Source organism: Tenrec ecaudatus, chromosome 1, assembly GCF_050624435.1.
Source record: "Tenrec ecaudatus isolate mTenEca1 chromosome 1, mTenEca1.hap1, whole genome shotgun sequence".
NCBI lineage: Eukaryota > Metazoa > Chordata > Mammalia > Afrosoricida > Tenrecidae > Tenrec > Tenrec ecaudatus.
Window position 1 is genome coordinate 228871428 of NC_134530.1, and position 24494 is coordinate 228895921.

Sequence of the window (24494 nt, forward strand, 5' to 3'; positions counted from 1 at the left end):
CCAGGGGATTTCTGCATATGAAATTGAGCAACCTGGGTGATGCAAAGGGTTAATGGGCCCAGGTGCTAACGGGAAGGTTGGAGGTTGGAAGCCACCCACCAGTGCCTAGGAGAAAAGTCCTGGCGAGCTACTCACCAGATATCAACCATTGAAACTCCCACGGAGCACCGTGCCACTTGATTGACTTAATGACAACTGGTACCTAAGAAAGCCGCAATCTTCTCATTACTGCACCACCTTGGAAGCATTACAACACGAAAGCTTGTTGAAAGGCGATGTGGAGACAGGGCTATGGGGAAATGGCGAGACAAGGGTGAAAATGACAGAGTCCATGTCCTCCAGAAGCTTGTGAGCCAATGTGGGAGTGAGGCATGTGAACTTGGGGCAGGCAGGGCACTGGGTTTCTAGTCCACACCACAGTCAAGATGTGCTTCCCATGGGTCCTCCCTTGGGAGTTGGAAAGGTCAAACCCCTTTTCCTTATTAAAACATGGTTTGCCCTATGACTGTACATTCCCTCACTGAGTTTCTAGAGGTCACAGGGCATGTATGACTGCATCCGTTTGATTGTTAATGGCCTGAGGGCTTATGTGTCCTGGCATTTAAATGTTTCTGTCTTCCTTTCTAGCGCATGAATATCATTACCAATGTATTCAGACATGAGTATTAAAGTACTGTGAACACAATAACATTTTGTCTGCATACATGAAAGTTCTCCAAGGCCATCAGTACTTTTCGGAAGGCTAAAGAGATCCCGAGACCAAAATGCTGGAGAACCGCGGATGTAATGACTTCGTGACGTGCTTTTTCTCGCAAAATGCTATCCTCTTGTCTTGTCACTGCACCCTTGCCCCACTCCTGTGAACTCTGACTCACGAGATTCCGGAGCATCTCTGAGAGAAGCCTATCTTCCTCTTGGCACCACTCACACCAGGGATCAACGCCTTTTAAAAGGGAAATGTCAGAGACAGGAGCAAGGGAGCGTGTGTGTGGGACTTCTGAGGGAATGTGGGAAATAGCACCGGGTGCCAAATCCAAACCAAAGCCTGCTCTCCGCACACACCCTGCCTCTGCTCCCCCGCCCCCCTAGTCCTCCCAGTCAGAAGCAATTAAAATAACAGCAGAAAACAGCAAAATAAACTCAAGGGAAGAAAACCAAACCCGAGCAACATCTTGGAAAACATTCATATGAGAAAGCAGACGCATCCTATAAGCCCCGCACTCCAGGTGAATGAAAATGGACTACAACATCAAAGGGGGGCTGTAAGCCAGCCAGAATCCAGATGACAGGAAACCGAAGACTGACCGGGTCAAGGTTCTCAGGCAAGTGCATCAGTTAGTTTTGCTTTTGTAAAAAATTTATACATTTAATGTAGTGAACTTTACAATGTTTTGTTTCTTTTTGTCAGTTAATTATCTTCCTGAGTATGCCCATTTAGAATCCTCATATTTCTCAGCAGCTTTTCGCTGCTTACTGTGTTTTTATGATACAGAGTCAAGCATTACATAAGGAGGAGGGCCTGTTGGTGGGTCCGGGCCACCCAATCAGCAGCTAGTCCAAAAGTGGGAGTCCGGGTCTCGGAAGAAAGTCCTAGAGAGCAGACTTTCTCCAAGTTCAGTCAGTAACATACATTGGTTTTTGTTTTGTTTTTTAATAAAATTACATCTCTCAAAAAAAATTACATCTCTCTTGGATTCCTGTCATCTAACTTTCCACTGGAATTTCTTTTTCTTTCTTCTGTTCTCCATGAACTTTGACATCTATCTAGTTTCAACCGTTGTCAGATATGCATGGTTTTCTAGCAGTGGAGCTTCTCAGGAGTGGTCTCTGTCGGCAAACCGTTCCATCTCTGCATGGTATCATTCATGTCCCTTGCTCTGAAGCACACTTCAGTGAGTGCTTTCCCCTCAGCCTGGTCCCTGCTCCACATCACTAATCCCATTCCTGGTGTCACATTTCAGTGGCTTTCTACCTCAGAATGAGCTGGAGGCCAGTGGGCTGCTGGAAGGTCCCCATCCTGTCCTCTGTCACTAGATCTAGCCTGGGCTGGGATATGTGCTTCCCAGGCAAGTTTCTCTCCTGCTGTACTGGTGCTCTTTCTTCTGCAATGGGTCTACCCTTGCATCTGTCTCGAATCCTCTCGGTGTTTCTTGTTTCTGCACTGCATTCACAAGACACAGTTTAATAGTGTAGCATCTTGGAGCACTTCTTAGCTCCTCTCTCTTCTCCGTGAGAGCAGTAAGTATCCGTTCCGTTGCACTTGCCTGAGAACCTTGACCCGGTCGGTCTTCGGTTTCCTGTCATCTGGATTCTGGCTGGCTTACAGCCCCCCTTTGATGTTGTAGTCCATTTTCATTCACCTGGAGTGCGGGGCTTATAGGATGCGTCTGCTTTCTCATATGAATGTTTTCCAAGATGTTGCTCGGGTTTGGTTTTGTTTTCCCATGAGTTTATTTTGCTGGTTTCTGCTGTTATTTTTAATTGCTTCTGACTGGGGGACGGGGAGGGTGTGGGGGCCGGGAGGGGGCGGGCGAAAGTAGGCTTTGGTTTGGATTTGGCTCCCGGTGCTATTACTCACATTCCCTAGGAAGTCCCACACGCACGCTCCCTCGCTCCCGTCTCTGACATATCCCTTTTAAAAGGCCGTTGATCCCTGGCATAAGTGGTGTTAAGAGGAGATGGGCTTCTCGCAGAGATGCTCTGGAATCTAGTCTTGTACAGTCATGAGCTTGGCCATCTGGAAGTCTCCTCTTGCTCAATGAAATGGAGTAAACATTGTCCATTATGAAATCCACCACACAGGCTGCCAGGGACGAATGGGATCCCACCCAAAGGCAATCGCTGCTCTGACAGGGAAATTGGCTAGCTCTGCCTGAGACTACTCCAGCCTCCCCCGTCCCTGATGTCACAATTCTGAGGCTGCTGCCTGCCTCGGAGGTTGTAGAAAGCTCTGTAGGGTCTCTCTGTGTGTCCTACAGGGTTCTGCGAGCCAGGTCCCTGCCCGATGGCTTTTGTGAAAAAATATCTCCTCCCCATTGGGGGACTCCTCTTGGCCTACTTCTTCTATTCTGCACATGATGAATTCAGGCCAGGTAAGTGCCATGTGACTCATTTTGGAGGCATAGGTTTGAAACACGGGGGTTCTGGAGTATTCCTGAGGAATGAAATGAGGTCCTGACCTCCAAAGTTGCTTAAAAATACAGAGGGGGCCCTGAGTTGGTACTGTCTTCCTGTGTCCTCCAGCATAGGCTAGGAACAGGAGGGATGTGGGGAGGGGGATCGTGTAGTCAAACACTTGCCAAATAGGCCAGGCTTTCTTTGGCGCCCTGCATGGAACGCGGTTGTAAGCGCTCTACAAAAATGAGGGTCATTCCAAAACGCCGAGCGCAGCCCGGTCATTGGCTCAGTGGAGAGACTGATACAGCGAGTGGGAAGCTGAACAGACTTGACAGCTGAAGGGAAGTGAGTGAGGAATCTCTATGGACACGTGTGTTCTTGACTGTTCTTAAAATGTTTCTCTGAATTGGAAAAGAAAAGATAACAAGCTGGGTACATCTAGAATGCCTGGACCATGTGCCCTCTAGCTTTCTGCTTGTAAATTCTGCCCCCGGGGGGTTTCAGAAAGAGCAGCAAGGAGGCCTGGCTGGCTTTGAGCAACCCAGCTAAACACCCCCAGCAGCTGCCTTCCAAGGTTGGCTGCACTTTGAGACTAGTTTATTGATGGCCATAGACCTTAAAGTGACACATCCAAAGACAGCTGCCCATGCCGGGTGGGGGGAGGGGGTGGGGGAGGGACCGGGGCTGCCAAGTTGGGTACAGTCCTCACTTTCTTTTGGCGTTCCCCAGAAATGCTCCAAGGAAAGAAAGTGATTATCACAGGGGCCAGCAAGGGGATTGGAGAGGAGATAGCCTACCAGCTGTCGAAGATGGGAGCCCACGTGGTGGTTACCGCGAGGTCAGAAGAAACTCTACAGAAGGTGAGGGGTGTGTGCCACAAACATACCTGCTCTCACGAGCGATATGTGTTCTGATGGATACGCACGGGCATGCAGAGGTAGGCACTGTCTACCAAACTCAGACTCACAGCCGTGAGTGGATTGTGACTCACAGTAACCCCGTAAGTCAGGGTAGAGCTGCCCCTGTGGGTTTATGAGACTAACTCTTTATGAGAGTGGAAATCCTCATCTTTCTCCCTCGGAGTGGCTAGTGGTTTTGAGTTGCTGACCTTGTGGCTAGCAGGTCAACTCATAACCCACAACATCACCAGGACCACTTATAGGTCTACCTACACATATTCTCATATACATATATTTAAATGTGTCCTCTCATATACAGGCTCAAACCTCACAGGTATATAAATATATACATTTGGGTGTTTACTCTCCTACACAAATCTATACCACATATGCAGACACAAAGCTCTTGGGCTATATGTATGGTCATAGGCATGCTTATCCATGCGCATTTGCACATGTAACCATAGATATGTAGGTATGTAGGTATGCATCCAGACACCCAAATGCCAGTAGGTGCGCATGAATATGTATCCTCATGCCCACGCCAGCTCCCTCTCATCCCCTCAGACTCACAAACACAAGGATGCGAAACACCTACCTCCTTAGTGTTACACACATACAAAGGCCTTCCCCTATCTTTAACATGTTCAGGGATATATATTCACAAAAGCCTAGCACTTTAAATCATGGGCATAATTCCCAACATAGTGATAATTTATCTATTTACACCCCCACCTGGTGCCAGAAAGTATTTCAGACAGGACAATGATTGGGTAGTTTTATTCAGCAACACCCCTGCCTCCCCCTACATACACCCCCCCCACACACACACACACACATACACACTAGCACTCCTACCATTTCTTATCAAGAGAGGGTTGGGAGTGGCCTCTTGCTTAAAGCACAATTACTTCAGAGAATGTACCCAACGGTCTTTCGCCAAAACCAAGGCCAACGTTGCTGCTGTTGTGTCCCTGCAGGTGGTATCCCATTGCCTAGAGCTGGGGGCAGCCTCTGCACACTCCATTGCTGGCACCATGGAGGACATGAACTTCGCAGAACAATTCGTTGTCCAAGCAGGGAAGCTCATGGGTAAGCTGCTGCTCCTTCCTCTTCCCCTGACTGCCTTCTCAGTCAGTCCCCAGGGAGCTTCGGGGAGGGACGGTGCCAACCCCAGAGGGTGTCTCTCAACACAGCCATCTTTTGCAGGGGGGCTTGACATGCTCATTCTCAACCACATCACCAACACGTCAATGAAATTGTTTAATAATGAGATCCACCACGTGCGCAAAAGCATGGAAGTCAACTTCCTCAGTTATGTGGTCCTGAGTGTAGCCGCCTTGCCCATGCTGAAGCGGAGCACTGGAAGCATTGTTGTGGTCTCTTCACTCGCTGGTGAGTGGAAGGTAGGACTAGCAAACATGCCATTGTTTATCCATTTCCATGAAGAGACGTAACACGGAGTAAAATAGGAACTTGCAATGTTCGCAGCGGTATTTAGACAGAGCTGATGAATGCATCTTCTTGCTCATCCACCTTCTCAGTAAGAGATACGAAGTAAAGATTTGAGTATAGGGATTCAGTGAGGGGCATGCATGCTCAGTAAAAGAGAGACTATTAAGAACAAGTGGGACTATGAAACCAAAACAAACAGGAATTTGTCATGGTTGGTGGAGTAGACAGTGCTTGAGAGTAAGTGAGAGAAACAGTTCGGCGTGATAGCGCCCACCAGAAGCCTGGTGGCTTGTGATTGGCAAATAGGAGACCGGATGGACATTGAAAGACAGCTAGAGGCTCAGCCTGTCCTCATCCTAAGACCTGGTCACCCTCTGTGACCAAGAGTGGTCGACCAGTAAGGTAACGCTAGAAAGGGCACAGCTTTATCATCATAGAGTTGCTTGGTACGTGAGAGAAGCCAAGGCAAATGAAACGAGCAGCAACTGGAGGCATGTTATTAGATCTACCTATCTTTTGAGTGTCTTCCAGATTTTGAACTGGCGACATTACAAACCCAATATAAAGAACCAACTGGAGAGGTGGTGTGCAGAGGGCTATGTGGGATCAGGTGCGGTCCCTAAGGTCATAGAACAGCCAGAGAGTTTTTGCTTGAGGGATTTCTAGGCCCATATCAGCAGAAGTCCAGGAGAGCGATTTTATCTCTCTTTTTGGCTCCACTATTTTTGGAAGGATCTGGCTGCAGGTGCCTAGAACACAGGGCACCAAAGTAGCCTTTTCAGTGTGATTCCTGGCAATAAGAAAACAAATAGCCCCAGGCACTGTCCTGTGTGAAGTGGTCATTATGGTGTCTAATAACTCCATCGGTGTTGTAAAGAGCTCTATTGTCAGCCTGGGGAAAGGTCTGAATGGTGGTGGGGTAAAAAGGGCAGTTCATCTTGCGCTGGACCAGCCAACGGAGTGATTGATATGCATCCCCGTGCTTCCAGACAACACAGACTCCCAACCCCTCCCAGACACAGCCTCTCTCTGGGCTGAAAGGAAGAGAAAGCTTCCGGATGCATACTGAGTGGGAGGGTGCTGGGCACATCCCCAATCCATCCAAGGACATCAGCCAAAACCTTCAGATCAGTTTTCCTGATTTCAGTGGATTCAATAACATCCACCCTAAGATGCGCTTCACCTCTGGCTGAGGAGCTGGCATGTCAATAATGCTCCCACAAGCTGGGTACACTCAGAAGGAGGCTGTTTACCCTAGAAGCCCAAGGTCATGATGAAATTCCAATAACCTCTGTGTCCACATGACTTCTGCACCTATCAAATGCCACTTTGTATTTTCTGTAGACTCCCGGGAGATGAGAGTCTAGTTGGATTTCTGTTCCTTGTGTCGAGTGTTCCTGAAGCTGGGAGGGTTCAGCTTGTTTGCTCTGAAGTGTGGCTGGGAACTTGCAAGATGCAGGTTTCTCCCGCTAAGTAAAGAACAGTCTCTGTTCTGTGACATATTCTTTTTGAACTGCATGTGTAATCACGCTCATGAATCCTTCCTCTGTAAAGTCTGCATTCCACAAACATTCCATGGACACATGAGATAAACCCTCAAATTGGTCCTGAGGTAAGCCAAAGAGTGTTGGGGGGGCGTGGTAAAAGTTCGTCACCCTTCCAGGGAATGCACCCACTGTTTATTGGAATTCAGTGACAGGTGCTTGTTTCCCCAATGCATTTTCAGGTATTGAATGGCCTTGCCAAGGAAATGTGTGCTCCTGTCTGGTAGCAGTCAATGTGCTCGACAAAGGCTCAGCATCATCACGGGCATCAACAGGGGCAGCAATGGCTTTTCTGGGAAACTCTTTCTACATCCATTGGGCAGCACCTTTTGTTTGGTTTGGGACCTGCTGATGGAGCCTGCATGTGTGTGTGAGCCTGCATGTCTGTGTCTCCTCCTTCCCCGACGTATTAGTTTGAATATAAGTTCAGTTGCTATAACAGAGACCCACACTTACGATGGTTTTAAACAAATCAAAAATGCCTTTTCCTTCATACAACAGCCTAGGGTAGGATGTGCAAGGCTACTACAGCCGCTGTTTCTGTGACGTGAGGTTGCTGGAGGACTCAGACTCCTCGGTCTTAGCACTGCCATTCCTGGAGCGGTGTCCTCATGTTCATGTCCAAGAGGGCTCATCGTTCTGTGTGGATTTCAGCAGAGACAGTGGAGAGGAGAAAAGGAGGCAATAACTTAACTTGAAAGTTGGTTACACTGCTCTTGCTCATATCCAGTGGCCACCTGAGTCATTGCCATCCAGTTGATGACTCGTAGTGACTCTGGAGGGCAGAGTAGATCTGGGCCCCCAAGGCTCTGGATCTTTTTGAAAGCAGACTGCCACATGTTTCTCCTGTGTGGTGGTTGTGAGGTTTGAGCCACCAACCTCTCCGTTAGCAAGCAAGCACTTAACCTCTGTGTTACCAGGAGTCTTCCAGCGGCTCGTTGTTTAAAGTGGTCATGTACAAAGCTAAACATCAGAGGGTCTGTAAGACATTGTTGTTGGTAAACAACTGGCAGTCTCTCCTGTGCCAAGAAGCACATTGAGACTAGGAGAAAGCCCACCCCCCTCCAGTCGATCACCCCCCCACCCCACCCCACACAGACCCACTCTCACTCACATCCAACGTTCTTCACAAAAGCACATCCCTTCCGTCAGGGAACAGTAGGAGATGAAGAAGAAGGGAAAAGAGAATGCCTGCGTGGTGTTTACGGAACCACTGAGACAGAGATATTAATACTTGAATTCGATTGAAAAGAAAAATCAGTGGATTGGGCAGGGAACAATTGGAAACATCTGGAAAGGATTTCTCTCCCATTAGTTAAAAAGGGTCTTCTTGACCAGGATTCAATTACATAAAAGTAAAGCCTATGCCATGCCTGGGCTCTCTGGCTTTGAGAACCCCACAATGTGGCCACCACATCAGCTACCTGCCACGGCGAGAACAGAGTTCTTGATGCTGCTGCTGCGGCTTCCCTCTTCCACTGCTTCTCCAGGAAGCCTCAGGCAGAGCCTGTCTCCACTCTGTTCCTTTTCTCTGAATTGCTTTAATTGCACCTCATCTGACAGTCTTTTTTCAGTACTCAACAGAGTGGCTTAAACATTTCCTCTTCCTCTCCTCTTTTATTCAGTAAACTACTTTCAAAAATCTCTCTTTGGCTCTATTGGTGATACTAATAAGAATAAGAATAATACAAGTCCTAAGCACTCCAAACAAGCCTCTGTCGGCATAGTAATTCTTCTGGACCAAGAAAAATGTAAGTCATACTTTTAAGTGAAACTAAAAATAATGAAAGACGGGTTTCATGAAAACGCGTCAAAAGGCATAAAATAACTCGGCAATTAATCTCTGACTGCCTAGAATGCCTTGGAAGATCCTTAAGCGTTGCTGGATGCCTACTTCTCTTTCTCCAAGTAAATCTTTCTTTTTAATAAATCAATATCCAAAATAAATAGATTATTTTTAAGCCTTATCCAAAAATACTCCATTTCTGGTTTACTCATTCAAGCAACGCTCCTTACTATTTTTTAATGTAAATGTGCAGTATTTCAGGCCCTTAGTGAGCTAAGTCTTTGTTTTTTTTAAGCCTGTTGCCAATTGAATTGATTCCTACTTGAGGAAGTAATACCTCCAAAGGCAATGCTTCTGTAAGAACTCTCAGATGAACTAATGAAGTCACTTGTTGGACCTGAACCGGTTTGTCCGGTGAGGACTGCCTGTGTGGTCTAAATCTATTTCAAGAATCCAAGATTAAGAGGGAAAGGGGGAGGAACCAACAGGTTTTTCAACTACATGTATCAACTAACGGCATATGGAATATCCACAATGTTGTTTATACAAAGAAAAGAACAGACAGATGTTAATCTCATCCCTGCTCCCAGCTCTGGGCTACCCACTGCTTTCCAAATGGTTGGCCAGTGCCTCAATGTATGGAAATTCTTGGGAAGCAATGGGGAGGGAGCTCAAAGTCCTAAATGGAAAGCAGCCTAGGAACTACAGTGTAAAGGGAACTTTATCCCTTGCCCGAATAGTCTTAATTTTTCTAAGAAAAGATGAATTCTTATATAATTTTTAGTAAATGCCACCTCCACAGTGAGTGGAAGTGTTTGTGCACATGAACAGAGGAATTTAGATTTACCGTGGCGTTGAAATATGTGGAGGTGAGTTATGTGTGTGTACATGGATGTGTCATCTACGATGCCTGTAGGAGTGCCAAGAGGATCGGAGTAATAGTCAACCACCAGGGCATACAACTTCCAGGGGTCATTGTTGCTTTAATTCAAGAAATTTCTTGTGGGTGGGGGTTGAGGCAGAATTTGCGAGGGCTTATCTAAGCATTCAATGCTGTATCTTTCCCAAAAGCAGAATAGAAGAGGTGGGAACTTGATGGGAAAGGTAGGAGAGGAAGAATTAGACACGACAACCACTGCTTCTGTGGTTCCTCCTGAATGGAGCTTAAGAAGGCAGCTGCCCCTCCTAGACCATAAGTATCCTTCGAGTGTTCTTCTGCATGAAGATAGGTGGGTTCTACTGCCATGTTGAACATATAGCTTATATGCCTATATATTTATTCACCAAGAAGTTTGAGAGAAAGCTTATGGAAAATACACTTTCTTTGAAAATATATAAATAGACGTGTTTTTTTTAAACCCACTGCCATCAAAATGCCACATCCCCAGCCTCATGTCCTCCCATTGATGACTTTGAGTCACCTTACGGTTACTAGGCCAATACTTAATCCACCATGCCATCAGGGTGCCAAATAGGACATTGGGTCTTAAAGGGAAGAAAACACACAAATGTATAAAAATGAGACTCAATAATAGATGCTGTGCTTATGTTTCTAATTTGGCTTTTGAATTTCTCAGCAAGAAATAAGAAAAGCACATAAATAAAATTATATTCAAAACAAGAATGCACAACAAGCAAATAATTTTTTAAACAAACTTCTCATAAAAGATTTAAAATAGAAGGGAAAAAATCATAGAAAGATAAATGCCCGCGATAATTTTTTTAATGTTTCTACGACTATAAAAGTTGATGTATGTGCACTATATATGTGTCAGTGTATGAATATATACTCAAACTCACTACTATGGAGTGGATGCTGACTCTCAGTGACCCCTTGTGGGTTTCTCAGACTGTAACCGTTTATGGGATTAGAAAGCTCGTCTTTCTTCTGAGGAGCTGCTGATGGTTTTGAACTGCTGACCATTTGGAACCCAGCCCATTGTTTAATCACTACATGTCCAGGGTTCCCTAGCATATATGTGTATATATAGACACACATGTTGTTGCAGTTAATTGTCACAGAGTTGGCTCTGTTCATAGTGGCCTTATGTAAAACAGATCAAGACACTGTCTGCGACTGAGCCATCTTCATGGGCATCAGTGTGTGTGTTGGTCTCATATAAACCCATATTATTGAGTATGCCTCTTGTTTTAACTGACTCTCTACCAACCATGATGTCCTTATCTAGCAATTAAGCTCTTCGGAGCCACGCTAAGAAACATGCCGGTTGTATTTCTTCTAACTCTTGGTTTGCTTGTTCTTCTGGCAGTCCACAGTATATTGAGGATTCTGTCCCAGCACCACACTGTCAATGCATGTTTGTCTTGTGTCTTCACTTTACATTAGCCGGCTTTCACACACCTATGAAAAGCTTGGGTCACAGGCACGTTAGTTACCAAAGTGACATCTTTGCTTTCTAAAAATGTAAAGAGGTCTTTTTCAAAAGATACATCCAATTCTCCATACAATACTTCATCTTGTTTTCTAACTGTTGCTTCCATCAACAATGAGTGTTACTCCACACCGAATGGAATCATTGATAACTTCAATTTTAATCTCAATTTATCAGGATGGTGTATATCAGTCTAGTTTTGAGGATTTTTGTCTTCTTCATATTCAGTTGTAATTCATACTAAAGGTTATATATACTCTTTGACCTCATCCATAAATGCTTCAAGCCATACTTGTTTTGGGCAAACTTTAGGCTGAAAAAATAACCCAAGAAACTAGACTATATGAAGAAAAATACATCAGCATTGGAAAAAGAGTCACCAATACCCTGTGATACATAGACGATCCATCTTGTTAAAACTGAAGATGACTTGAAGCACTTACTTATGCTGAAGCACAACTTAAGCAATGTGGTTGTTGTTAGGTAACTTTGAGTTGGTTCTGATGAACAGCAACAGTATGCACAACAGAAGGACACTTCCCAGTCCTCCGTCATCCTCGACACTTGTTCTTAGGTTGCAGCCACTTAGTCGATCCAGCTCATTTCTGGCTTTCCTCTGTTTCACTGCCCCTCCACTTTACCAAGCATGATGCCCTTCTCCAGGGATGGGTCTCTCCTGCTAACATGTGGAAAGTACATGAGAGGCAGCCTCTAAGGAGCACTCTGGCTGTGCGCCTTCCAAGACAAATCTCTTTGTTCTTTCGGCGGTCTGTGGTACTCTCAACAGTCTTCGCCAGCATCATAGTTGGAAGGCAATGGTAGGCCGTCTAATACAATTATCTTCTGGACTATTGTTTCTAAAAATTGCTACTGCATACAAGCTTTTGTCTTTCTGGATCATCCAAGTGCCTTGTATATAAGAATCCAAATTAATCACTATAATATTGCTCGGTAAGAGTGGACTCAAAGAAACCAGAAGGGCATAGTTGTGATGATGTACTTCGTTGATTGCAAAATCCACATTCAGTCACATTCCAGCAACACGGAGGGGGGATAGAGCATACATAGAAATGCCGTGTCACTAACACTGCTGAGGGCACAAAGGATGGCATATGGAGGAAAATGACAAATGAACGTGATTTCAGGAATTCACAGCAGTGATCCATGATTAACAAGCACACAAAAACTCTCTCTATGAAAGTCTAAACAAGTTTTTTCAACAAGTATAGAGCAAAACTTCCACGGGGTGGATAATGGTTCCATTGGCATGTTGTTGTTACTTGGTACACAGATAATGATGTCTCACAGCTGATAGCAGCTCCGAAAACAAAGCAGGTGCCATAGGGTGGACTCTGACTCACAGATATTTGAGCCAGAAGATGCTGCGCTCCCTGGATCTTTCGATAGTCTTTCAGAAGTAGATTGCCAGGCCTTCCTTCTGAGCTGCCTCTGGGTAGATTCATAACTCAAGCCTTCAGTTAGCAGCCAAGCACTTCAACCATTTGCACCACCCAGTGACAGATGGCATTTTTTGAAAAGATGCCTTATTCTTTTTCAATGTTTTTCCATTTACTGGGGCTTGATTTGTGATCCAACAGATGATCAACTCTGCAGAATGTTCCTTGTGTGACAGAGAAGAATATAGACCATACTGTTGCTGGTAGAGAATATATATATACATATAAAGAGATATAGACATATACACAGACATGTGTATATCATAGACACAGACAGATGTGCATATTCGGACATACGTGTATGTTGAAACTCTTTAGTTTATTATGTATACGAGGACGAGTTGATTCTATTGTTTGTATTTTCCATATCTTTATTGTTTCTTTCTAGTTGTGCTTTCCATTATCAAAAGTGGCATTTGAAAGTCTTCTATTATTGTGGACTTGTCTATTTCTTGTTTCCATTCTGTTAAGGTTTGTATTTGTTTGTTTGTTTGTTTTGATTTTGTTTGTTTTGTAATGCTGATATGTTGTTTCATATAATTTTCTGTGAATTCATTTTGTTTACATGTTTTCTTTTCATTTCCTTCATTGCTCCTGATTGTGTGTTTACAGAGCCCTCGTGATTTTCTTTTTAATTTTGGCTATAAGATACTTAATGTTTTTGTGGTTATACAATAATTTACTATTATCTTCCCATTGAAAACAGTCTGTTCTATCTTGATAGAATTTCGACTTCTTCATCTGGAAGTTCCAGTTCCCTCTTTTTGTTTTATAGTTGTTGTCACTTGGAGACTGATGTCTCTGGCACTCTGTTTTCAGTCCTGCACAATATATTGAAAATTCTTTACCTATGTTGGGTTACAGGTAATGTTTGCTGTTTGCTGCTGTCTCTCTGTCCATCAGGCACCCTCGAGCATTTCTTTCAAGTTACCTGGTTTTTATAACTGTTTTTAGTTTCCATTTGTCTGGAAATGATATAATTTCACTATTGTATCAAAGGGATAATTTTGTTGAATATGTAATTCTTGGCTTCCAATTGTCTTCTTTCAGGTTTTTATATGTCATCCCACTGTCTTCTTGTCTGCAGGCTTTCTGCCGAAAACCAGAATATATTCTTTCTTTCTTTCTTTCTTTTATAAATCATTTTATTAGGGGCTCATACAACTCTTATCACAATCCATACATCTACCCACTGTGTCAAGCACATCTGTACATTTGTTGCCGTCATCATTTTCAAAACATTTTCTTTCTACTTGAGCCCTTGGCAAAACCAGAATATATTCTTATTGATTTTCCTTTGTAGATCTCATTTACTTTTTCCAGACCTCCTTTCAGGATTCATTCTTTGTCCTTGGTTTTGAAAAACTTGATTGTGAAAGGTCTTGGTGACTATTGAGGTCTATCCTATTTGGTGTTCATTGAGCTTCTTAAATATATATCTTTTCATCTTTCATGATATTAGGGAAATTTTCTGCCAATAAATCAGCAGTGCTCTCTGTGGGGGTTGTTTTTTACTTTACATGATGACTTTATTTTAACATATTTCATTACAGACATAAAACAGCCAAGGAAGTGGGTGGGCCAACACTAGTCCAATCCTGGGGCTGATAGGAATGAGGTGCAGGCAAGACCTCCCTAATAATCCTCCTCCTGGGGCATCTTCCTATGGGGGGGGCCTATTACAAACAAGGAATGCAGGGAAACCTTATGCCCCCCCCCAACCCTGAGGCCCATGTCCCCTCAGTATGCCCAGGCTGTCCTTCCCAATTCGCTATAGGTGTTTTGTTGTTGTTTTTGTCTCTTCCTGTTCTGGAATTTTAACTTCCATAATTTATTCCTCTTGATGGTATTCCATATAATTCTTCATCCTCTTTATTCAGTCTTTTTTCTAATTATTTCTATAACACATTGGTAATAAGAGATTTGTCTTCATTTTTACTGATTTCATCATCCACTGATGCAACTGTCCTCTTTTACTCTCAGCATTATCTAGTTCTGAAATTTCAGTGTTCATCTTCTGGATTTCTAGCTGCTGTTTTGGTATGGTGTCTAATTATCTGTTTATTTTGTCTGTTCTTGTATTGTTTTTCTGAATTCTAGAATTTTGTCTGTGTTTTTGTTGTTATTTATAATTTATTTGTTTTTCTTTGTTCTCCTTGATTTATTGTATATACATGTATATCATATTATATTATATGTTATCTAATATATATTTAAATACCCTATATATAATTATTTTTAATTTCTTATCAAGTGGTTCCATTATTACTTCTCCCTCTGGGAGGTTTTCTCTCCCTGCATTTTGGGCACTTGCTTAAACCATCTTGTCTTTTTTTGGTGTGTGTATGTATGACTTGAAGTTGTATTTTGTATCCAAGACTTTACGGTGCTATTGTAATTTTTTGTTAATTGTATGTTGACTTGCTTCACCCTGATTTTTTGTTTTGTTTTGCATGCATGTATCCAGATGGCTAGGCTAAGTGTGCTACTCTGCCACTTTGACAGCACTGGGTGTTCACTTCTTGTCTTCAGATGAATTTTGGTCATGGATGAAGGTGTGAACATGAGTCTCTGCTCACTAGTTGGGCAGATGAGAGTGGTCTGGGAAAGTGTTGACTGCTGTATGTCATCCATTCAGTGGTGCTAAAGTTAGGAGTGGCATTTCCACAGTGGGCGGGTTGACAAGCATGGTGAATGGAATGTAGTCACTGACTCATGGAGAGAAAGATGATGATGACAGAGAGAGAGAGAGAGAAAGGAAGAAAGAAAACAAAAAAATGTAAGAGAATAGACAACGTGGTATGGGATCAAGGTCAATAACTCTCCACCAGTTCTGAAGACAGAAGTGAAGGAAATGCAGCACCACCAACCCTGGAGGTTACAGGCACACTGTGATCAACCCATGGGAGCACACCTTGCCAATCACAGAGGTGATGGGCCTATAACTCTTATCTTCAAAAGCATGTGTAGGCCACTAAGAGACCAGAATGACCAAGGAAGCTGGGGTGGGGGTGGGGTGAGAGTGGGTTTCAGGCATGCCATCAAGTGGGGGAGGCTCAGTGTTACTAGACACCAGGAATGTTGGGCATACTTCTGGTCCCAGGGGATGCACAATTTAAGTGGGAGAAAGCACCAGTCTCTGGCATGGTCACCATTGCACTCCTGGGTAAGTGCAACTTTTCACCTGGTTCCTGTCCCAACCCTACACAGGAGAAAGGCCAGAAGCCAGAGTTTTCACCTCTACCTCACAAGCTGTCCCCACTGCATGGTTCCTCTACCCTGCCAACAGTGTACCACTGTGGGTGAGTGGTACTCTCTGTATCTACTTTTTCCCTCCCTGTTTTGTGGCCTCCCACCTCTCTGGAAGCCTAGCCCACTTTCCTTCCTTACATCTACCTTTTGTTCTGCTTGCTTCGCTTCGCTTCAAGTTTGCGTACATCTGCCTCTGACTTATCGGGAATTCCGTGAAGCTGTCCTATAACCCAAAGCCCCCACTCTCTGTGTTCACCACTTTCGTTGTCAGTGTTTGATCTACTTCTTTACCTTTTTGCTTGAAACACTTCGTCCTTAGATTAGCATCTGTTTCCCATGGTTTATCAGGTCTTGCTAGTTTGCCGTCTTAGCTCTACCCTCACCCCCCAAGGCTGTTGGCATCTTGCCCCATGTTGCTGTGTGCGACCCAGTTGAAGTCCAATTCATAGCACCCTCCTGTGAAAAGAGTGGAGCTGCCTGTACAACTGGCATGGGGTACATATGAGGAAGCCGGTCACAGGTCTTTTTCCTGCGGAGGTTCTGGGTAAGTTCCAACTGCCTGCTTTTGGGTTAGCAGCTGAGTGCTTAACCATTGTGCCACCAGGGCTCCTCGGCAGCATCTTAGATGGGATGAAATGCATCATTGCTCCCCATAGTCACTAGGCGGCATACTTCTAAAAGTCAGGACTGTTTATTCACCTCTGCTACTCTGACCAACACAACTGTTGATACACTCCCTGATGGAATGGTTTGCTAGTGTCAATGTTAATGCTGTCGACCCAGGGTGGCATTTTCCCTCCCTGTTTGCTTTCTGTGTCTAGGCTTTTAAGTCAGAGATTCTTACTGCAGATACAGTTGGAGTTTTGCAGAGGGACGGGTCTTCGTTATGGGGGGGCTGTCTGACACATTGTAGGACATCGAGCTCCCTTGGCTTTGGCTAGACTCCTTTGGCAAAGTGCATGACAACTGAAAATGCCCCATTTAAGTTGCACTGTTCTCACTTTGCCTCAAGTACTTTGGACATATTGTCAAGAGAGACCCGTCCCTGAAGAAGGACAGCATGCTTGGTAAAGCAGAGGAGTGGTGAAAAAGAGGAAGGCCCTGGATGAGATGAGTGGCTGAAACAACAGGCTCAAACATAAGAACTCTCGTGAGGACGGCACAGGACCCGGCAGTGTTTCCTTCTGAGTTGGGTCGCTACGAGTTGAAACTGACTCCAGGGCGCCAATCAACAACAGCAACCGAGCTCCCGATGAGAGCTACTGGGAGAGCAGGATCTCAAACTGAGATCATGCACAGCAGTGAGATTTGGTACTGCCATGAACTGCGTAAGAGTGGGGTTTGGGGGGGAGGGTGGAAGAGAGGAAAGCAGATTTGACCCTAGGTGACATCACACAGTATTACTCTTTCTGGTTTATTTTGTCTGCTATTATTTTTCAAAGTCAGAGAGCTCACTTGGCAAAGATTAATCTGCCAAGAGTCTTCGTCCACCCTACAACCCTCCACTCCTTCAAACCCCACCATTCTATCGAGTATTTGGCCTTTATTATATTAAGATAACATTTATCTATATCTCAGCCTTAACTCTCAAGTCCTTTAATGATTACTTGAGAGTGGATAAGATCTCACACATTAATTCTCCGCAAAGCAGGGGCACAACAAGGAGCCTGGTGGTGCCGTGTGAGAACCCTCGTGCTGCTCACCATGAGGCCTGTGATTCAAAGCCGCCAGCTGCTCTGCCAGAGAACGATGGAACGCTCTGCTCTCATAAAGATATAAATAAATCTGCGTAGGGATTCTAGAAGTCAGAATCAACTCAGTGATAGTGGGGTCTGTTTGGTTTGGTTTGGTTTTGGTTTTACTGAGGGTAATCAGTGTCTGGGCAAAATCATACCCGCACCCGTCACCCAATTTCATGATTAATAGATATTGATGGTGATGGGTCAACAGAAATGTCCCTCCCTCCTCCCTTCCCCAGTTGTCTGACTTAGGTTCCTTTCTCCCCCCACCCCATGCCCAATTTATTTATTTAAAATCCTTTTATTGGGGGCTTATACAACTTATCACAATCCATACATACATCCATTATGTCAAACACATTTGTACATTTGTTACCATCATCATTCCTAGAACACTTTCTAGGAATGTGTTTATCCCCTCCCTCCGCCATGCTCCCTCCCTCACACTTGATAATTTAGAATTTTTTTTTCATGTCTTACACTGACCAATATCTCCCTTCACCCACTTTTCTGTTGTCCATCCTCCAAAGAGGGGTTTTATATGTAAATCCTTGTGATCGGTTGCCTCCTCCTCCCTCACCTTACCCTTACCCTCCTGGTATCACTACTCTCAATAATAGTCCTGAGGGGTTTGCATATCTGTCCTGGATTCCCTATGTTTCCAGCTCTTATCTGTACCAGTGGACAGCCTCTGGTCTAGCCGAATTAGGATCATGATAGTGGGGAGGAGGAAGCATTAAAGAACTAGAGTAAGCTGTGTATTTCATCATTGCTATACTACACCCTGAATGGCTCACCTCCTCCCCATGACCCTTCCGTAAGGGGATGTCCAATTGCCGACAGTTGTGCTTTGGGTCTCCACTCCATACTCCCCCTCATTCACAATGATATGATATTTTGTTCTTTGGTGACTGATACCTGATCCTATCGACACCTCGTGATCACACAGGCTGGTGTGCTTCTTCTATGTGGGCTTTTTTGCTTCTCAGCTAGATGGCTGCTTGTTTATCTTCAAGCCTTTAAGACCCTAGATGCTACATCTTTTGATAGTGAGGCACCATCAGTTTTCTTCACCACATTTGCTTATGCACCCACTTTGTCTTCAGCAATGATTTTGGAAAGGTGAGCATCATAGAATGCCAGTTTAATAGAATAGAGTATTCTTGCATTGAACAAGTATTTGAATAGATGCCCAATGTCCATCTGCTACCTTAATACTCAACATATACATATATGCACATAGATATATTTCCCCATCAACAGCTATATATATTTACATATATACATGCCTATGTTTAGACCTCTATAAATGCCCTTTGCCTCCTAGTTCTTTCATCTATTTCCTTTTATTTTCCTCTTGCCCCACTATCATGCCCAGCCTTCATTTGGGTTTCAGTAATTCCTCTCGGTTACATTGCCCTTGATCAAGCCCTACCAGGCCTCCTGCACCCTCCTCTCCACATATTTTGGATCATTTGTTGTTCCCTTGTCCCTGGGTTTGTTAAAACCCCTTTTCCTTTCCCCTGCCTCCCCTTCTCTAAGCCCCCCCCCCAAACCATCGGTTCTGTTGTTTTCTCCTCTCGATTGTTTGTCCACTTATCTTATCTATATAGACATGCAGAGATACTAACATGCACACACAAAAATCAAGAAAGATCAAAAGAAAACAACAAACCAACGACCAAAAAAAAAAGAAAGAAAGAAAAGCCGGTAAATAGTTCAAGGTCTGTTTGTTGACTTTTTGGTGTTTTCCGGTAGAGTCTGATGGAGTGCTACACTCTGGCCCCAAAGTTTATTTTTGGTATCTCCTGGGGACTTCATTGCTCTGTTCCCCTTGCTGTTCTGTTGCACACCCTTAATGTTTTGCCTCAGTGTGGTGGGTTCAGATCAGGCGCAATTCCCACACCGTGTCTCCAGTGTTGTCTCTTGTAAAAGATATAGGTCAGTGAGGGACATCATGTCTCATAGTGGGGCTGGCCCTATGGTCCTCTCTGTGCTTTGGCTGCTCTGAGTGGGAATATCGTCCTCAAGACTTGGTGGACAAGGATGTGCTCCACTCTCTCTTCCTCCCCCTTCATTTGCTCCTGTGTGCTCGGATCAGACATGTCCCTTTCCCTGAGCTGTAGCTTCAGTGCTGTCCTCTGAAGTGAATTCTTCTGTGGGAAGGCAGAGGTGGGGCAGGCGTTGTCCACACAGTTGGGATTGAGGCCGGCCCCTCAGACCTCTCTATTGGTTGTAGTCATGTCTTGGAGCACAGGGTTTAAGTCTGGTCCCTCTTTCCTGTGGAGATATAAACAATACCCTCCTCTTGGGTGGGTGAGTGCCCCAAGCCCTCACTATGCACGTCTTCTTTTTTCCTTTCCCCCACCTCCTTTTTAGTTGGCTACCATATGTATCCCTGGGTTTGGTCTAGCCCCTGCCACACTACACCTGGACCTCACAAACCCCAGGGGCCCTTCAACTTTGTGCCACTGGTATATCATTGGTGTCTCATCTGGTGCCCCCATGGATTTACACCCAGGAGCATGTGGCCCCCCTTTTTCCCTCTCTCCCCATGCTTCTGAATATCTGTCTTATTTAAGGAAAGACAGTAGCCATACAGGGTTAATAGAAACTTCTCAGTAGATCCCTCTCTTCAAATGGCATCTAGGTCATATATTATACCTGCCATAATATAGTTATACCTCTGCCAAAGAACAATTCTTTGAATGAACCATTTATTGCAATTGTATATTATTTTGAGATGTGTGAAGAATGTCTAATATAGATAGCTCTGCTGAAATTTTCAAAGTTCCTGCACACACAGGCATTTCCTTACTAATCAGTGTGTACCAAACATCAATGAGGTTGTGAACTTCCCCAAAGCAAGTGAAATCCAATGTTGTGGAGTTCATTCTGACTCAGAAAGACCATATAGGCAGAGCAGAACTTCCCCCAAAGATTTCCAAAAAGAAATCTTTGCAGAAACAGACTGACACATCTTTCTCCCCTAGAGTAGATGATGAAGTCCAACCTCTGACCTCTCCATTCATTACCAACTTCTTAACTAACTGTGTCACCAAAACTCCTAACTGTACTAATGGGATCAAAATTTAATACAATCATGTTCAGTTATCTGTGCCTAAAGCAAAGATTTTTACAGAAAGATAGAGTCCTAATTTAGATTACAAGACACCTTTCCACCTTGAATCTATCTAAATACAAATCTCAGCCAAGATTTTGCTTATAATTTCCATATCATCACTGAATATTCACTTGATCAAGAGCAAATTTACCTAATTGAATAATTAGTTTGCCGACTTACCAATAACATTTACTACTTACAAATAGTTTGTAGAAATAATGTAAAAATTTTAAAGATTTTAAATTTTTATTGGGAATTAAGGGGGGGGTGCATATCAGATCCTCACTTTTGCATTCAACAACTTAGACGACTGATCACACTCAATGACTTGCCCTGGTTCCCAACCCACTGCCCCCAACTTTTCCCCGCAAGCTCCCTCTACTAGGATATTATCTCCCCCCTCACCCAAGTGAACACCCATCTATTCTTTACCTATTGCTTCCCCACCTCTTCCTTCCTGTCTCACCAGTGATAACCATTAGAATGTGTTTCTTTGGGTATGAAACATTTTCTTTATTTTTTATATCAGTGGTCTCATACTATATTTGTCTTTTTGTTATTGTCTGACTCCACTGAGTATAGTGTGCTCAAATCCATCCATGGTGCATAGTAATCCATTGTAGGCACATACTAGTTTACTTATCCATTCTTCTACCTATGGGCATTTCAGTGTTTCCACTGTTTGCTATTCTGAATAGGGCTTTTAAAAATTTTATTTCATTTTGGTTTCTTATTTGGAAGTAGTTGAGTGATGGTTATTGTTAGGTGCCATGGAGGTGGTTCAGGCTCGTAGCAACCCTCTGTGCAAAAGAGCACAACATTGCATGGCTCCTCATCAGTCTCACGGTTGTTATCATGTTGGAGCCAGTGGTTATAGTCACTGCGATACGCTAGCTCGTCGAGGGTCTTCTTGTTCACTGACCCTACACTTTACCAAGCACGATGTCCTTTTCCAGGAACGGATCTCTCCTGAAACCATGTCCGAAATATGTAAGACGCAATCTTGCCATACTTGCTTCTGAGGGGTAGTCTGGTTGTGCTTCTTCCAAGATAGATTTGTTAGTCATTCTAGCAGCTCATGGTGCTTTAAATATTCTTTGCAAACACCATAATTCAAATGCATCAATTCCTCTGCAGTCTTCCTTGTTCACTATCCACCTTTCACATGCATATAAGGTGACTGAAATACCATGGCTAGGTCAAGGGCACTTCAGTCTTCAAATTTTTTTGCTCTTTAACAATTTAAAGAAATTTTGTGCAGTAGATTTGCCCAATGAAACACATTGTTTTATTTTTTGACTGCTGCTTCCACAGCATTGATTGTGGATCCAAGGAAAGTGAATCCTTATCAACGTCAATCTTTTCTCTATTTATCGTAATGTTGCCTACTAGTCCAGATGTTTGAATTTTCACATGGAATTGTAACCCCTTCTGAAAGCTGTAATCTTTTATCTTTTCCAAAACATGCCTCAGGTCCTCCTTGCTTTCACTCAACAAGGCTGTGTCATCTGCATATGACAGGTTGCTAATAAACCTTTCTCTAATGCTGATGCTACATTTTTCTTCATAGTCCAGCTTCATGGATTATTTGATCAGCATATAGATTGAATAAGTATGGTGAAAGGATACAACCATTCCTGATTTTAAACATTACAGTATTCCTCTATTCTATTAAAGCTACTGCCCTTTGGCCTCATTCTTAGTTGTTTGGTTAGGTTTTCTCATATCTGTAACTGATGGTCTTCTGTATTTTTTGAAATTTTAAGTCCAAATTGGACTGTAGGGACTAAATTGGGGACATTATCTCAGCAGCAAATGTCTATTTGGTAGACTAGCAAACCATATCAGCAAAGGTGGAGAGGATGAAAAACCAACAAAGTTGCATTAAAATGGCAAAATCTTCTTATCGTATAAACATCATATAAACATCAACGAGTAGTTAAATTCAAAGTATAAACAGAATGTGGCTTTATTCAAACTGGTTGCTAAAGTTATGACTTAAAAATAATAAGTATACAAATATGGAATTAAAAATGGGAGCAGATAGTAGGGCTTGATCAAGGGCAATGTGACCAAGAGGAATTACTGAAACCCAAATGAAGACCAAAAATGATAGTGGGACAAGAGGAAAGTAAAAGGAAATAGAGGAAAGAACTAGGAAGCAAAGGGCATTTATAGGGGTCAAAATAAATGCATGTACATATGTAAATATATTTTTATGTAACAATAGGGAAATAGTTCTATGCATATATATTTATTTATATGTTAAGTATCAAGGTAGCAGACGGATATTGGACCTCTACTCAAGTACTCCCTCAATGCAAGGATACTTTGTTCTAATCACCTGGCATTCCATGATGCTCACCTTCCCAACACGATCGCTGAAGACAAAATAGGTACAAGTCAAATGTGAAAAATGCAGATGGTGCCTGGCTATCAAAAGATATAGCATCTGGGGTCTTAAAGGCCTGAAGATAAACAAGCGGCCATCTAGCTGGGAAACAACAAAGTCCACATGGAGAAAGGGGGAAATGATCACAATGATCTACATATAACCACCTCCCTGGGGGATGGACAACAGAAAAGTGGGTGAAGGGAGACATCGGTCAGTGTAAGACATGAAAAAATAATAATTTCTAAACTATTATGGGTTTGTGAGGGAGGGAAGGTGGGGGAGGAAGAGGAAACAATGAGGAGCTAATACCAAGGGCTCAAGTAGAAAGTGTTTTAAGAACGATGATGGCAACCAATTACAAATGTGCTTGGCACAATGGATGGATGTGTGGACTGTAATAAGAGTTGTACAAGCCCCCAATAAAGTATTTTTATTTTTAAATCCACATGGAAAATGCATACCCGCCTGTATGATCATGAGGTGTCGATGGGATCCCATATCAAGCATCAAGGACCCAGAACAAAAATCATATCAATGTGAAAGAAGGGAGTGCCCAGTGGAGACCCAAAACCCATCTGTAGACAATTAGACACCCCCTTACAGAAGTGTCACAAGGAAGAACTCAACCAGTCCAGGTGCAGTACAGCAAAGATGAAACATACAACTTTCCTCTATTTTGTGAATGCTCCCCACCCACCCAACCCCACTATCATGATCCCAATTCTACTTTACAAATCTGGCTAGATCAGAACATGGCCGTGGGTCCAGATAAGAGCTGGAAACAGGGGGATTCAGGACAGATAAACCCCTCAGGAAAGTAGCAATACCAAGAGGGTAAGGGAAAGTAGGGGGAGAAGGAGGGAACTGATCACAATGATCTACATATAACCCCTTCATGGGGGTTGGAAAAAAAAAACGAGGAGCATATTATACCAAAGGTTCAAGTAGAAAGAAAATGTTTTGAAAATGATAATTACAACATATGTACAAATGTGCTTGACACAATGGACAGATGGATGGATTGTGATAAGAGCTGTCCAGGACCCCAATAAAATGATTTTTTTTAATGGGAGCAGAGTGACATCCTCCCTCTATGTTGGAGAAGAGAAACTCGCCTTACAAAGCACATGAACTTTGAAATTCACACACTCACACACGTAATTATCTTTCTCAAGGGTCAAAGTACTGACAATCCCCAAATTCATTGACCTTTGCCTGTCTTTACCAAACAATGAAATCGGTAGGGCAAAACATAAACAGAAATAACACTTAAATTAAAAAATCTACTAGCTTTCCTGCCGGAATAATTCAATCTACAACCATTTAACTTGTG

The 24494-nt window shown here is 43.5% G+C and overlaps 1 protein-coding gene across 1 annotated transcript in view; it reads left to right on the top strand.

Moving 5' to 3' along the window:
• The window catches only part of HSD11B1 (hydroxysteroid 11-beta dehydrogenase 1), a 95433-nt gene that overhangs the window by 40064 nt on the left and 30875 nt on the right, over nt 1–24494 (top strand). Inside the window, exons 2-5 of the mRNA XM_075540565.1 lie at nt 2979–3092; nt 3847–3977; nt 4997–5108; nt 5226–5411. Coding sequence (XP_075396680.1) covers nt 3005–3092; nt 3847–3977; nt 4997–5108; nt 5226–5411 — 517 coding nt within the window. The 5' untranslated portion in view covers nt 2979–3004. The remainder of the gene's footprint in view (nt 1–2978; nt 3093–3846; nt 3978–4996; nt 5109–5225; nt 5412–24494) is intronic.